Source organism: Pituophis catenifer, unplaced genomic scaffold, assembly GCF_029215685.1.
Source record: "Pituophis catenifer annectens isolate HBS135680 unplaced genomic scaffold, rPitCat1.0.hap2 SCAF_3, whole genome shotgun sequence".
Lineage (NCBI taxonomy): Eukaryota > Metazoa > Chordata > Lepidosauria > Squamata > Colubridae > Pituophis > Pituophis catenifer.
The window spans coordinates 133,259,462-133,275,338 of record NW_027256883.1 but is presented as its reverse complement, the minus strand read 5'-3'; the positions used below and the strand labels follow the sequence as shown (position 1 = coordinate 133,275,338).

The window sequence follows — 15,877 nt, the reverse complement described above, 5'->3', positions numbered from 1 at the left end:
ATATATAGAGCCTTTTACTGCTATTAGAAATATTAATAGAAATATTTTTGAGAAAAGACCAACTCAATCCAATAATTATTTGTAAGTGTACTCTGTTGCTATGCTACTGAAACTAACTTATGTTTTAAGTGGATTTTCTGTATTAAGCAAGAAGTTGGACCGAATGCCTACAAGGTCTTTTTTCTACTCTTTGACTCTATATTTCCATATCCAAAATAAAGATATTTTTAAATGCCTCTTTTGGATTTTGCAATAACACTAAATATGTAATTAGAATATCCAAAGTTAATATGTGTATTTTATTTACAAAAATCTGGCAACATGCTATTCCTTGTGGAGTTTCTTAAATTTTGACATCATGATATTCAATATATACCGGGAGTGTCAAACTTGATTTCATTGACGGCCGCATTAGGGTTGTGTTTGACCTTGGGGGGGATGGGATGGGCGTGGCCAGCTCAATGTCACTGTCGGGGACGACTATGGTAGCCCGAGCACTCTGCCAGCAAAAACGGGCTCCTGAGCTCCATTTTTGGATGCAACCCTCTGCCAGCAAAAATGGGAGCTCGGGAAGGCTGCATGCGGTGCCCCTGAGCTAAGTTTTCAGCTGCGATGACTTCCTGCAACCCTCTTCCAGGCAAAATGGAGGCTGGGAGGGCTGCGCGTGGTCCTACCGAGCTCCATTTTCGCTGGCAGAGGAAACATGGGCCAGTCCTTCACTGTTTCCAGGTTGGCCATGCAGGCTAGATCTAAGCACCCCACGGGCTAGATCTGGCCTACAGACCTTGAGTTTGACACCTCTGATATATATGGTATTTGTATTTGTATTAATTTACCTGCAATGCATTGTCACCAAAAAGTCTCTGAAATACCAACCCAAATGTACAGCAAGCAACATGAAGAATTGAAATTAATCAATCCTTAGCATAAATCATCTAAACTAAACCATGGATGAAGGCTATTTGAAAAACTATGCTTTATTCAAGTACTTCAAGTTGTTCAATTAACAAAGAAAGGTCACAAACCTGGTTCAGCAAAATTTTTCAGAGGATCATCTCCCATCACCCAACCATTAAAGGCCATAAAATAACTTGCTTTGTCAGGCTGATGCATCATAACTTCCTCCTCATCCAGGGTTAGTTCTTTAAATGGGTAAGTAAAGTACCTGCACAAGCAATAATGAAGTGGATACTGATAAATGACTAATAAATTTCTTCAAGAGGAATAATTACATTCATAATATTGCAAGAATACAGAAATACTGTATTCTTTTTTTCCTAACCAACTTAGTAATGTTGATTCTTTTTTTTCTTCCAGCTTATAGTTATTTTTCTACAGCTGAATTTTGGATATAGCTATCTCTAATCTGATAGATATAATCTCACATACAATAGATCTAAATGGCTGGTCTGTTATTCTACTTTAATTTTCAAAACTAGAAACACAGTATTAACATGTTTTTGTTAATTAATTGTATAGGTCACCTAATTCTGTTCAAGAGTTTAATTCCTCCTTGCATTTGTACATTTTTCTTTTACTGAAAGAACCTGAAATCATTATTAAATTCCCTTCAAGCAGGCCATCATCACAAGGAATGTTGAAAGTCATATGAAAATAATATTAAATAGCAATTTCAGAAATAATATATTATTTAACTTCAAATATTTAAAAATACACTATTGGATACTATCAATCCAGTTGAGATACCTGTCTACTTTTACAGGTACAGTACATCTTCAATATTTACAAAATGTGAATCACATCTTCATCACTGACAACATCAAAAACTAATTCTAAGTTCACTGGTTATGTTTTAGCAACCCTATTATTAGAAGTTGGAAATTTTAGTTAATGAAAATGAACTAGAATATAAAACCAAGGTTTAAAGTTAAATTAAGATTATGGCTTGTTTTAAATCTGATAATCCTTGCTTAGAAGAAAGTATGGTTAATTAGAGAAATATGGCCTTAATTACTGGTTAAGGAGGAATAGATCTTCTCTGTGGCTGCCCCTACCCACTGGAACAGATTGTATGAAATCTGTGGGTTTTTACAAGACTCTGGAGCAGAATGATTGTAATGGCCTTATGATATGAATTTGTACAGTAGTCCTCAACTTACAACCATTCATTTAGTGATTGTTTGAAGTTACAACAGCACTGAAAAAAGTGACTTATGGCCATTTTTACATTTATGACCATTGCAGCATCTCCATGGCCATGTGATCAAAATTCAGATGCTTGCCAACTGGCTGCAGTGTCCTAAGGTCATGTGATCACCTTTTGCATCCTTCTGACAAGCAAAGTCGACGGGGAAGCCAGATTCACTTAACAGCTGTGGTCCCAACTTAACAACTGCAGTGATTCACTTAACAACTGTAGCAAGAAAGGTCATAAAATGGGGCACAACTCAATTAACAACTGACTTGCTTAGCAACAGAAATTTTGGGCTCAATTGTGGACATAACTCAAGGACTACTTGTAATGGGTTGTATAATTGCTTGATTTTTTTCTTCCTTTTAAATCTGTATTCATTGCATTGGTCCATATAACCTAGAATTGATATGGTGATTGAGCAATTTTATAGATGGGTTAAATTAATAAATGAATTGCATACATCTTTACAATTCAGATATATACCCTAGGTAAAAAGAATCCCAATCTCTTTTATGTTTATACCATAATTATATTATCAAGCTTCCCTTTTAAGGGAGCACAAACAATTCTTATATATCTTCATATAGGAAAACATGCATTTAAAAATATTGTACATGTTATTTAAAATAGAGAAGGTACAATACCCTGTAACCAATGGATATTTTCTGGTTATAGCACCAAGCTTAGGACCATGATCAGCCAGTCGTTCGTAGCTCACTGTTGCCAAAACACAGTTGATAGCCTGGAAGCCGTTAAAAGGTTAATACAGTCAAGATTTAAGTGTTCAGCACAAGTATGAAATAAAGAGTATACAAGCTACAATGGTCACATGACCCATGATTGTTACAACCTGCTCATGATGGTAATTTGTTTGTCGGAACTTTTCATCATTTAGCTCTTCAACTCTTTTGCGGAACCAGTTGCAACACTCTTCTATTGCAGCTGGTCCATTGCTAAAAAAAAACATGAACGAGTGACTACTTTTAGAACAAGTAAAAATTTTGACTTTAATGTATGTATAATCAGGAAGGAAACTGATATATTCTGATTTGACACAAATTTTAACTTCTATATTAAGCATGCTTCTTAATGTAAACTATAGTCTTAAAGGTGTTTGCAATATATTGTATTTTTTAAAAAACCTATTTCCCCTTTAAATATAGGTACACCAAGGACAGGCCAGATCTGTGAATACCAAACAGTACTAAAAAGTTTCTGAATAAGAAATTGAAGTTTAAGAAGAAAGTAACTGATTTCAACTCTGGCCATGAACTGTAGCAAGCAATTACGTGAAATGATACATTTCTGAGGTTCCTCCTCATCTGATATATTGACAATGATTTGATCATCAAATGTTGAATTTAATTTTGTCTTTAGAAAATACATACCTGTGTGGTATGAAGGTATTCAGTGCTACATTCATGTCTACAGTGCAGCCAAGCCTCCTAAATTCAGGATCTTGAATGATTGCAAGATGTTGGTTGGGATCGGTTTTAACCTTTGAGCTACCTGTTGCAGGGAATCTGTGATCAGTTTCAAGGCATGTATTTTTATTTATGGCAGCAATTCTTAGTTTTCTGAAAGCTCAAATGCAATTGGATATAGATACAACCCAGAAGTTTAAGTACTGTGGCACAGGTGCATTGTTCCTGACATTCTGTAAGAATTACAATAATCACACTGAAAGACTAGCTTCTAAGTCTGTTAAAATGTGCACAATTGGACACTTTTTCAAAATATTTGCTAGATCAGGGTGTACCAATTGGGACTCAAATGGGATTGCTACCATCAATCCCTCCCACAATTGACAAAACAAAAACATGTGATTTAATCCCCCCCCCCAAGGATAGAGGGGTTGAGGGACAAAATGTGTGACATGTGCCTTCTAGATGCCTGTGAGACCTATTTAATTTTTTAAAATGTCCAAAATAATCCACAAGTTCATCTGCCTTTGGAGTATAGCAAAATGTCAATCAAGCCAAAAGATGTACCAGCTGGTATCAGCTGAACACAGAAGTATTCTGGTGTCTATTTAAACTGAGTTGCCTCTTGAACCTTGAGCTTAACAGAAATGGAGTAAAAAATGTCCACACAACATCCATCTCCTTTTAAATTCTTAAGAAAACATTCCTAAATCCGTTCACAATCTTAGGGATACACTTGTGCTATATTTTGCCATATGTCTTTCTTGATTGAGGTGTAGAAACATAACATTTGGCGCCACTTATGATTTTTGCATAGCTCAAGCACTGGGTAATAATGAACTCTCTTGTATCACAGAAAAAGCTGGATTTGTTAGAGCTAACTTGTAAGTAAAGTCTACAGTCCTTAAATCTTTTAAAAATTATTTTACTGAATTCTTAAAATTTCATTTTGACAAGTGAGTATTCTTACTCACTTGTCTTAATATTTTCTATTCCTAATATTCTTTTTAGTTAAAATTCTTTATGTGTACCCCTTTTATTTATTTTAATTCAACCTGTCTGATTTATAGGTTTGTAATTATATTTGCTTCACTATTTGCTTTGTGCTGATTAATGATTTGTGCTGATTAATGATTAATAAAGATTGATAACACTGATAAAGCCTTCCTCCCAAGTTCAGGATTCTTCCAAACCCAACACAAATTGAAAAACTTAAATGTAAAGCATCAAATAAGTTTATTGTAGGATTTCTGTAGCATGAGCTAAAAAGGTAAAAGTGATATCTGGCTCTAATTCATTATGTAATTCATCATTTATTTTGCATTTAAGCTTAGGAGAGAAGAAAAGCTTATTTTTTTCTGCATAAAATCACAAAAAACAAGAGGCGGGGGATTTTCCATTCATAATACAGCAACTTTAGTGTTCTTATAATTCCTCATAGCCTTGGTAGTACAGTGGTCTAAGGCACCCTGTTATTAAGACTAGCTGCCTGCAATTACTGCAGGTTCGAATCTCACCAGGCTCAAGGTTGACTCAGCCTTCCATCCTTTCTAAGGTAGGTAAATTGAGGACCCAGTTGTGGGGGCAATAAGCTGACTTTGTATAAATATACAAAAAGGATGAAGGCTATTGCTTAGCGCATTGTAAGCCGCCCTGAGTCTCCGGAGAAGGGCGGCATATAAATCAAATTAAAAAAAAAAATTATTAACCAAACAAAAATTATATGGATTTTACAGGTTTCCAACAGATAATCAGGATGAAAGTTCCATGGGTTTTCAAATATTTCTGTTCACATTTTGATTGTAACTACAATAATAATCTTTGATGTGAGATAAGTGATTTCTGAAATCAAAATAATTTTATTTTTCTCCATTTACCCAGAAAAATGATCAAACATTTCCCTTGACTGCAAAAGTATTTTTTCATCTCCACCATTGTTTCTTTGATGTTTACACTATAAAGAATCTGAGTTATTTTGTTTACCTTTAGTTAAAAGAGTTTTAAATTGCTGCACTGCTTTGTTAACATCAACTTGGAAGAATTCCCATAATTTTATCTTGGAAAAAATATCCTCCCAAAAGATTTTACGGATACACTGGAAAAATAAGAACCATATCAAGTTAGTAAATTAAAAAAAAATAGCATTTCAAACACTATTCACTATAAATATATTTGTTTCAAAATTGCTTTGAAATATCATTCCTTTATGATATAACTCTGTAAACCTTTCAGAAGAAAACAAAGAACTAAAAAGTATTTTTGATAATTTTTAAAGCAAATTATGTCAACAGAACTATAGTGGATGTGTTACTATATGATGCCTTGTGTTGCCATCTACAAAGTAACAATAAATAATTCATGGCAAGCAGATTGTAATGAAACAAAATATTTGTTTTCAGAAAACATGCTGGAAATGTAATTTTAAAAGCACAGGAGAACTATTTAAAAGCATAACAGAAACCAATACATAAGCAATACATTAAAAATATCTGGAAGAAACTACTTGAAAGATGAAAGAGGAGACAAGGCTGAAAGCAAAATTAATAATTCCAGAACAGGCCAGGTGATGACATGCACTACCAATAATTTTTATATTTTCTTACATTCAATTGTTGGTCATTTTCAATAAGTGGTGGCAGTCCTTTGGCACTGTATTTGCCCCCAGCCACTTTACAGGTGAAATGCCAAAGAGCTCGGTCCAAAAGCCAGGCTGGTTTCAAGTGAGGGGAGTTTATAAGGTTGTATCCGCACTCAGGATGCTGAGTCACCCATTCACTGTTTGCAGCTTAGAAAAACAAGAAACACACAACTAGTAGCACACCTTGCTGGAAGGTTTTAGGCATTTACCAAGGTGACCATATTTTCTTGAAAAAAAGAAAAATTAAAGGACAAAGCTGAATAAGGGGCAAATCTTTACAGATTTGCAAAAATTACAGGAGCCTTGGTAGTACAGTGGTTTAAAGCACCCTGTTATTAAGACCAGCTGCCTGCAATTGCTGCAGGTTCGAATCTCCCCAGGCTCAAGGTTGACTCAGCCTTCCATCCTTTCTAAGGTAGGTAAATTGAGGACCCAGTTTGTGGGGGCAATAAGCTGACTTTGTATAAATATACAAAAGGATGAAGGCTATTGCTGAGCACATTGTAAGCCGCCCTGAGTCTCCGGAGAAGAGCGGCATATAAATCAAATAAATAAAAAATAATAATAATAATAAATAAATCTGAAAGAAGTTCATAAGGATAAAAAATATTTTTATGTTTATAACTTTGCTTTACAAAGGAAAATTCAAGAGCAAAACCAAGAAAAACTTTACAGCAACCAATTTCTAATGAAAATACTTTCTAAAATCAAAAGTATACGTAAATTTATTTTAAAAAGGCCGTTCAATCTCCATTTTTTTTTTACATGAATATGAAAGGCTGTACAGTTAAGTGGTGCCATTTGCATGGTAAAAGTTAAATGGCCAAAATAAAGACAAAAGTGAGTTTTTGAAAAATAAATACATTTATTTAGCTTTCTGAAGTAAAGAGCTGTTCTATAGATTTTAAATTAACTACGAGTGGTCCTCAACTTACGATCACAATTGGGACCAGAATTTCCACTGCTTAAGGAAGACAGTTGTTAAATGAATTCTGTCCGATTTTACATCCTTTTTTGCAAGGATAGTTAAGTGAATTATATGGTTGTTGTTAAGCAAATCTGGCTTTCCTCACTGATTTTGCATGTTTGAAGCTAGCTGGAAGCACCCAAACTTTGATCACATGATTGTGAGAATGCTGTGATGGTCATAAGTGCAAGGAATGGTTGTAAGTCACTTTTTTCAGTGTCATCATATCATCAAACAGTTTCTAAAGAAATGGTTGCAAAAACCACCTGTAAAGCATCTAAAGAAATCATGATTTAACTACAAGCTAAAACTATTTTCAAATGTCTACGGTCCAATATGGATTGGATGTTCAATATCAACCTGGGGCTAGTTTAAAGGAGAAAATTTAAATGTATGTAAAATTACATAATTTTTGATTAGTAGTGTCCTTGTTCTACAAACAAGGAAGTACAATTAGTACCAAAAGGAACAAGACTCGGACACATGAAAATGATTACATGATGGCAGCCCCTTTGCAAATCAGCAAGCAATAAGGATAATAAATATAATTAAAATAAGCATACCAGTGTGATTGTAGACTACATCTGTAATGCAAAGCATATTCCATTCATTTTTCATTTTTTCCACTAGTTTTCCGATTTCATTCCAAGAACATTTTTTGCTGGAAGATGAAAAGTCAGGATTAACTTCCAGCTGATCAGCCAACGAGTAACATGATCTAGACAGACCAAGTTTCTGCACTGGGGTTAGGTGAATCATGTTATAACCTGTAAAATAATAATAACGAAATGTATAAATATATGCTTTTCACTTGAAAGTGGATAAGAGGACAGACATTACAAACTGGGCAATATTTATGATTTGAAGCTATAATGCAAAAAAAAAAAAAAAAAAAAAAGTGGTTAAACCAGGTAGGCCTGAGGATACTCCATTCTAAGATCAAAGATTGCTTGGAATTTTTAGTGTATGTCAGCCCCATTTAGGGAGATCAGAACTGTGATTTCCACAGAAAAGTTAGCACTAGTTTTATTCAGAGTGACTATAAAAATAAAATTTTGCAAGTCTGATTGTGCTGTATTCTCCTCCCATTCTTATGTGAATTATTGAAATGTCTCTCGGAGTAGCTCCCACATACTTTCTGTTTGCTTGGGACTTAAGGTATGTTTTTTCCATGATCCTTTGGTAACAGATTTCCCTCTATCTCCGTCAAAGTCATCTTCCTCATTCTCTACAGTGTATTACTAGAATAAAGATGATAAATACACAGTCCAAAAGATAGAAATACACAAATGACTATCTAATGCTTTATATCCCAAGTCAAAATTTGGCTTGGGGTAAATAAGGTTATTACCAGATTCTTTTGCAACTTTAAGACGATCTTCCCATCCATCAAATGGTCCCAGACACTTGGCTAGGAATGTCTGGAGTGTAACACAATCCAAGGGCAAGACTTGATTGTCAGCACCAACACGTAAAATAGGATCAACAACTAGATAACCTCCACCGCCTTTCTGATTCCTGGAATAAAAGACACATGTATTGATTTTATATCAATACAAAGAAAATAGACATTATCTTCACTCAGTAAGATAATTAATACTTACTCAGAACTTGTTTAGCCTTGTTATTTGAAAATGCAATTCCATTTTTTAATTATCTAGCTTACAGGTCACAAAATAAATGATTCAAGAAAACATACTTAATCACTTAGAATAACGCAAAAATAAAATCAGACAAAAAACAACTTAGATTCAAGAATATTTTCACTTCAATCATGTGGTCTCAATCAAATGTAAAATACCAATTATGTTATTGCCCTTTATAAAATATGTTTAATCCTTTCAACCTAGAAGATTTTCCTTTAAAAGAAAGCTGTAAGACAGTAATTTTATGCCTTGGCATCAGAGCAGAAACCACTATGAATGTAAAAAAGACCTGCAACATTTTAAGGGCTGAGGGACCACACTTTGTCTCTTGAGTAGTGTGTTAGGAGCCAAAGTTCTCAAGTAATGGAAGAGACTAGAACACAAATATTACATGCTTTTAAATTAGTTGATATTTTTCACACTGAAAGCTATACCTGGATAATATTAAACTGTGAGAAATGCAGGTAGATAATAGGACCATTTTTTTTTTGCAACAAAAGCATAGGGATTTACTTTAAAGCCACAAGCAGATTTATCTTTGGCTTTTCTGATACCATAAGAATCTTTAACTTCTTGATGTGGTTTGGATTTAGTACTTTGAACCAGTGATGGGGTTCAATTTTTTTTACTACCGGTTCTGTGGGCATGGCTTGGTGGGCGTGGCATGGCATGGCATGGCTTGGTGGGCATGGCAGGAGAAGGATACTGTAAAATTTCCATTCCCACCCCACTCCAGGGGAAGGATACTATAAAATCTCCATTCCCTCCCCAATCCAGGGGAAGGTTACTGCAAAATCCCCATTTCCTCCTGATCAGCTGGGATTTGGGAGGCAGAGAATAGATGGGGGCGGGGCCAGTCAGAATTTTTACTACCGGTTCTCCGGACTACTCAAAATTTACACTATCGGTTCTCCAGAACTGGTCAGAACCTGCTGAAACCCACCTCTGCTTTGAACCCTCTCACCTGCTTTATGTACCGTACTTCTAGGATTGCAAACGTATAGTAATGTGTCTGGGAGGAAGCCCCATTGTGAATTGTTTTCAAGTAGACAAATGATGAGTTGATATTAACCATTATTTATGGCAGGCAATACTGTCGGCCATTAGAGGTAGTCTAGATAAGAAGCACCAATCATGAGTGCAGCATTAACACTACGTTTATTGCAAGATTACAGTAACAGAATTTTTTGAGTCTGAACAACCATCTGTCCTGGACCTTTACAGTCCCAGAAATCTGGGACAATCCCATCTGAGACATATGCCATGTCCCTATTGTTTCCACAGGATAAGCTATCAGTTGTCTGACCATTGCTTAGTCTGCTGCTGCTCTTGTTCTTCCATCTCTCCAGGACATTCTCACATACTATGATTCACTCTCATGAACAGAAATGAGTACACGTTTATCAATACCTAATATGTGAAGCAATACCTGTATACCAAATCAAATGCATGTAGTAATCTCACTGGAATGAAAATGTCAATTTCTAAGAATGGGGAACTGTGTAAATCAGTCCGAGGTATAGACTGGATTTTCATGGACCTCTCTTCATGTATCTCCTTAGAGATCTCCTAAGATTCTTAGACACAGGAAGATACCTTGGTGTATTTTATTTATTTTATTTTATTTTATTTTATTTTATTTTATTATTTTATTTTATTTTATTTTATTTTATTTTATTATTTTATTATTTTATTTTATTTTATTTTATTTTATTTTATTTTATTTTATTTTATTTTATTTTATTTTATTTTATTATTTTATTTTATTTTATTTTATTTTATTATTTTATTTTATTTTATTTTATTTTATTTTATTTTATTTTATTTTATTTTATTTTATTTTATTTTATTCAAATTTCTATACCGCTCTTCTCCTTTCGGACTCAGGGTGGTGAACAGCCAAAATAAAACATTTATACATAAAGTACGATTAAAAATAGATTTAAAATAATTAAATTTGGCCCATAGTTTAAAATTTGTCAATTTAAAATCCATATCAAAATTTAAAATCAACCATAAAATCATAAAATCAAGAGAGACCGGCTAACTGAAAGAGATGAGTTTTTAGGGCCTGACGAAAAGTCCGGAGGTCGGAGATCACTCATATCTCTGGGGGTAGATTGTTCCAAAGGGTAGGTGCCACCACAGAGAAGGTTCTCCTCCTGGGGGTCGCCAGCCGGCATTGTCTAGCCGACGGCACCCTGAGGAGGCCCTCTCTGTGGGAGCGAACTGGCCGGTGGGAGGCTATTGGTGGCAGAAGGCGGTCCCGTAAGTACCCTGGCCCTAAGCCATGGAGCGCTTTAAAGGTGATCACCAACACCTTGAAGCACACCCGGAAGTCCACCGGAAGCCAATGCAGCTCGCGCAGGAGAGGAGTCACATGGGAGCGCCCCGTCGCTCCCATAATCCCCCGCGCAGCCACATTCTGCACCAGTTGGAGCCTCTGGGTGTACCCCAAGGGGAGCCCCATGTAGAGAGCGTTACAATAGTCCAGACGAGAAGTGACGAGTGCTTGAGTGACTGTGCGTAGGGAGTCCCGATCCAGAAAGGGGCGCAACTGGCGTATCAGGCGAACCTGATAAAAAGCCCCCCTGGCCACGGCCATCATATGCCCTTCTAAAGACAGCCGTGCGTCCAGGAGGACGCCCAAGTTGCGGACCCTTTCCGTGGGGGCCAATGATTCGCCCCCAATAACCAGCGATGGCATCAGCTGGCTATACCGGGACGCTGGCAGCCACAGCCACTCGGTCTTGGAAGGGTTGAGTCGAAGCCTGTTTCTCCCCATCCAGACCCGCACGGCCTCTAGGCACTGGGACATCACTTCCAAGGCATCGTTGGGATGGTCTGGGGTGGAGATGTACAGCTGAGTATCATCAGCGTACTGATGGAACTCCACCCCAAAACCACGGATGATCTCACCCAGTGGCTTCACATAAATGTTGAACAGGAGGGGCGAGAGGACCGACCCTTGTGGCACCCCACAAACAAGGCGCCTCGGGGTCGACCGCTGCCCCCGTCAACACGGATTGCGACCGCTCGGAGAGATAGGAGAACCACCGCAAAACGGTGCCCCCCACTCCCAGTCCCTCCAGCCGGCGCAACATGATACCATGGTTGATGGTATCAAAAGCCTCTGAGAGGTCTAACAGGACCAGGATAGAGGAGTAGCCCCTATCCCGAGCCCTCCAGAGATCATCCACCAACGCGACCAATGCCGTTTCTGTGCTGTACCCAGGTCTGAAGCCGGACTGGAGCGTATGGCCTGTTCCAGAGTTACCCAAAAACTCTTTCATATCAAGAAAAGTTTAATGATCCTGCCCCCACAGAGAAGACAACTGCTTATGATATCTCTTCCACAAGTTTTTAGCTTTTGCTTACTCATGAGTGAAGTAATATTGGTATGATCCAGAAATCTGGAGGTCTAATTTACAATATTTGTCAGAATCATCTTCTTTTCCTGTTGGGTTGTGCCAAGTTAAGCATCTGAACTTGTGGCGATCAAACAATTCTCCAGGAGCTGGGTAGTTTGTAGACACTGTAACATGCTTGCCTTGCAAAGTAGGGCCCAAGCGGAATTGCAGCTCATAACCTGAAGAAAGCAAGACAGACATTTATTAGAAAAATCCTTGTCTTGGATCTCTATCACAGGGCTGGGCCAATCTGGATTCAGTGCCACATTTGTGTCCCCACAATGCTGTGCAAATTGCCAGGGGTTCTGTAATTTGAAACAGAACTTTTAGCTCAGCACTTACTCCAAATAAACCCTTGTGGTCCCTCAGATTTCCTCCCATTGTCCCCCAACCCCACCAGCCAAGGAGCATGATCCCATTCTTGTGAAGCAGTCTGTGAGGCTTCTACCATTCTCTATACAAACAATATCTCCCCTTCCCCTTGCCTGCCATCCCAGGAAAAGTGACAATAAGAGGCAGACTATGAATAAGAGGACCTATTTTTCATCACCCTCCATTAGCCAGCTAGATACCCTTCCTCATTTTTCCCAACCCCAGAAAATTGTGTTGAGGACATTTTAAATAGTTGGCCTATTAGCCAACTATTAAAATAAAATGCACTTAAAGATCAAAATATGCTTTGCTAAAGTTTGACTGGTCTGTATTTATCACATCTGCTAAACATAGACCGGACTACAAAGATACTTGCATAATAACTTATTTCCCAGAAAGTGTGTTGACTTAAAAACTGTATTATTCAAATCAGCTACATATCCTTCGTAACTTCCTTCTGTCAGGAAGCAATAATTTTATGCATGTGACAATAATAATGTCATAATCATTCAGAATCACAGAATAGCAGATTCCTAATTTTTGAAACAAAAATGCATTCATTTTGAGTATTCAGATCTTTCTGATTTCAGGAAAAGATTCACAAATAGGTCTTTTACAATTTCTTAGGTTTACATCACTAAAAGTTACCTCAGAATCATTGCTCCAACAGTTATAGAAAGTAAACACATTAACTTCATTTAAAATGTTGCAGATAAAAGCATAGTTTAAAAACTTATTTTTTCAGACAGTAATACCGAAATATAATTTTAGCAACTTTCTTGTCCACAAATAAAAGAAATATGAATGTTTTATTTCAGATGTGACAGTTGATAAGATACTATAGATGCACAGGAGCCATTTTCCTGCAAATAGCTCCTATGTACTTAGAGTAACATTTAAAGCAATCCAACTATGTGAGTGAAGTTTAGCTTCATGGGCTGCACTATGAAATCAGTATCTCTCTTTTGGAGAGCTGCCAACTTGGCTCAAGTAGAGTTAGGAAAACATTTAAAAGGGCTCCATATTGAGGAATAGGGTTTAAGGATAGATATTATGGCTTTTCACTGTGGCATCACATCCAAAGTTGCCTTTTTTCTTTTATTCTTTGCATTTTAAAATAAAATTTTATCTGTAATGAACTTTAATGAACTCTGAAATACCTAAAGGTCTTCTATAGATCTTTACTATAGAAAGGTCTGTTTGAAATTAACTCTTTATAATAAAAACTGTATAATCCAAATATTTTCTCCAAATGATTTGAAGATAATATATAAAGGAACAGAATGTTCTTGCTGTAAAAGATGGCCCATCAATCTTAAAACCATTTACTTGGAAGAAAGCTCTTAGATTGATTCGTACTTTAGCTTAAGTATCTGCAAATGTATGACAGATTTATTAATGAAGTCTAATCGCTCAGCAAAATGACTCCACAGTTATTGTGGAAGCTTTAGAGAACAGAAATTTTCTATCAGTGAATTTATTTGCAATACCATATCTACTGCCATCAATAAGGCAAATAGTACTTAATTGTTTGAAAAGGGAAATGTATCCCATTGAATTCACCTAGTCTTATTTTCCAGTATGCATGCTTCCATGCATTATGCAGCTGGCCAAAGTCTCCTCTCTTAAAATAGTTCCACCAGTTATGTCTCAACAAGTGGTGGCACCTCTTTGTTTCTTGAAATCTTCCCTCAAAAGGCATCTATCTTTTTCTTCATAAGACTTAAGACCTCTTACAATTAAATGCATACCATTTCTTTTCTCAGCCCCTCCAAGTATTAAAATGCATGCTTTTTAGGGTGTTCATGCTGGGATCCCTCCTAAAGCTTGACGTGCAGACAACATAAATCGACTGAGCTAGGGCAACATTTGCATTTCCTTACTGCGAAAAAGGACAACTAGGACCCTAGTAGACTTGCTCAACAAAGAGAAAAGATGCAGGCAGCTGCTTAGGGATACTGACCTTGTTCGAGCCGGAACAGGGTTTTGTCCAGCTTCTCCATGTCGTTGAGAAGAAGTACCCGGGTGTGCTTACCATGGCTCATCTTCACTGCCCAGACTTTTCCACTCTTGTAGGCAGCCACAGAAACTAACTTCAGAAAGACTGAAGCGATCCCTAACAAGGAGAAGAATCAGATAGACAAACCAAAGGTTAAATACACAGAGAGCTGGGTTGTTGTTGTTGTTTTTTTTCCCCCTCCAGGCTGAGAAACGAAGAGATGGGTTCGAGCCACGGGTCACCTTGAAAGCCACCGTTGACAGACCCACACTTACATTTCGTCCTTCCTCAGTCCACATAAAACAACTTGTCAAGAGCTGAAGAAGGATGGCGGAGTGGGGGACACGCTTAGGGGCGCCCAAACTTTCTTCTCCCAGCAACTTTATCGCGGCTGCAGGCAAGACCCCCGAACTCGGCGGGTCTGCAGCCAGAGCCCTGGGAGAGGGCGCGCTCTCCCTTTGGGACCGGAGAGGCTGGCTGGCACCTGTCACTCTCCATCTGAACAATGCGACCTGTCCTGGCGCCAGGGTGCAACCCAGCCCCCCTCCCCTCTCGCCCCCATTATCCCCGACCGCTGTTGTCTATAAATATAGGGCGAAGCCTGGCCGCCCTTGATTCACTCACCCCGCAGTTGGCAAAGGCGCTTCGGCTGTTGTTTGGCACACAAGCGGAGCTGGGCCTGGGCAGGAGGGCTCCAGACAGAGAGAGAGAGAGAAAGAGAAGAAAAGGACAGAACTATAGAAGGGAAGAGGTTTAAAACTGCAGAGGAAGGAACTGGATTGGGCAACCCGAGAGCTCCGCCTGACGCCTGAAGGGCTTTGCAGGAAGAAACGCGGCTTGAGGCTCAAGGACTGTCCTGGTTGTGGGGCGCAGGCCCGGTAAAAGCCTCTCTTTGATTTCCTCCTCCTCCTCCTTCCACAGCCTGCGCGACGCTGCAGCCGTAGACCGAGAGCTGCCGCCGCTGCAGAGCTGAAGGTGGGGGAGAGCGAGAACAGAGGCAGGGCGCCAAGCTTTGGTTAAGGCAGGCAAGAGAAATTGCGAGCCGAAAGGACGTCTTGCTGGGAAGATGTTGCACAATGAATTAGAGGAGTCGTTTGCTTTCGCTCCGGAATGCAACACTTGGAACGCTTGCAAGCGGCACCTCAGCAAAAACACGTCTCCTTCCAGGACACTTAGACACGTGTATTCTCGAACTCAACCAGTGTCAGAGTCGCGAGCCCCCGAGGAGAGAACTTGAGCTATCATTTCCCCCTCACCCCCATGGCG

The 15,877-nt window shown here is 38.2% G+C and overlaps 1 protein-coding gene across 2 annotated transcripts in view; it reads right to left on the bottom strand.

Annotated features, from left to right (window-relative positions):
- Nucleotides 1-15,462, bottom strand: part of AGL (amylo-alpha-1,6-glucosidase and 4-alpha-glucanotransferase) — a 55,442-nt gene extending 39,980 nt beyond the window's left edge. The window contains exons 1-11 of one of the 2 annotated variants that reach the window (XM_070941195.1): nucleotides 15,236-15,462; nucleotides 14,576-14,728; nucleotides 12,209-12,419; nucleotides 8,536-8,702; nucleotides 7,748-7,951; nucleotides 6,183-6,364; nucleotides 5,563-5,674; nucleotides 3,544-3,664; nucleotides 3,006-3,108; nucleotides 2,800-2,897; nucleotides 1,026-1,165 (exon numbers count right to left, since the gene is read on the bottom strand). In XM_070941195.1, the coding sequence (XP_070797296.1) occupies nucleotides 1,026-1,165; nucleotides 2,800-2,897; nucleotides 3,006-3,108; nucleotides 3,544-3,664; nucleotides 5,563-5,674; nucleotides 6,183-6,364; nucleotides 7,748-7,951; nucleotides 8,536-8,702; nucleotides 12,209-12,419; nucleotides 14,576-14,657 (1,420 nt within the window). In that variant the 5' untranslated portion in view covers nucleotides 14,658-14,728; nucleotides 15,236-15,462. Of the gene's footprint in view, nucleotides 1-1,025; nucleotides 1,166-2,799; nucleotides 2,898-3,005; nucleotides 3,109-3,543; nucleotides 3,665-5,562; nucleotides 5,675-6,182; nucleotides 6,365-7,747; nucleotides 7,952-8,535; nucleotides 8,703-12,208; nucleotides 12,420-14,575; nucleotides 14,729-14,886; nucleotides 14,980-15,235 lie in introns of those variants that run through there. The other variant, XM_070941196.1, reaches the window with a different exon arrangement.
- Nucleotides 15,463-15,877: the final 415 nt, after the last annotated feature.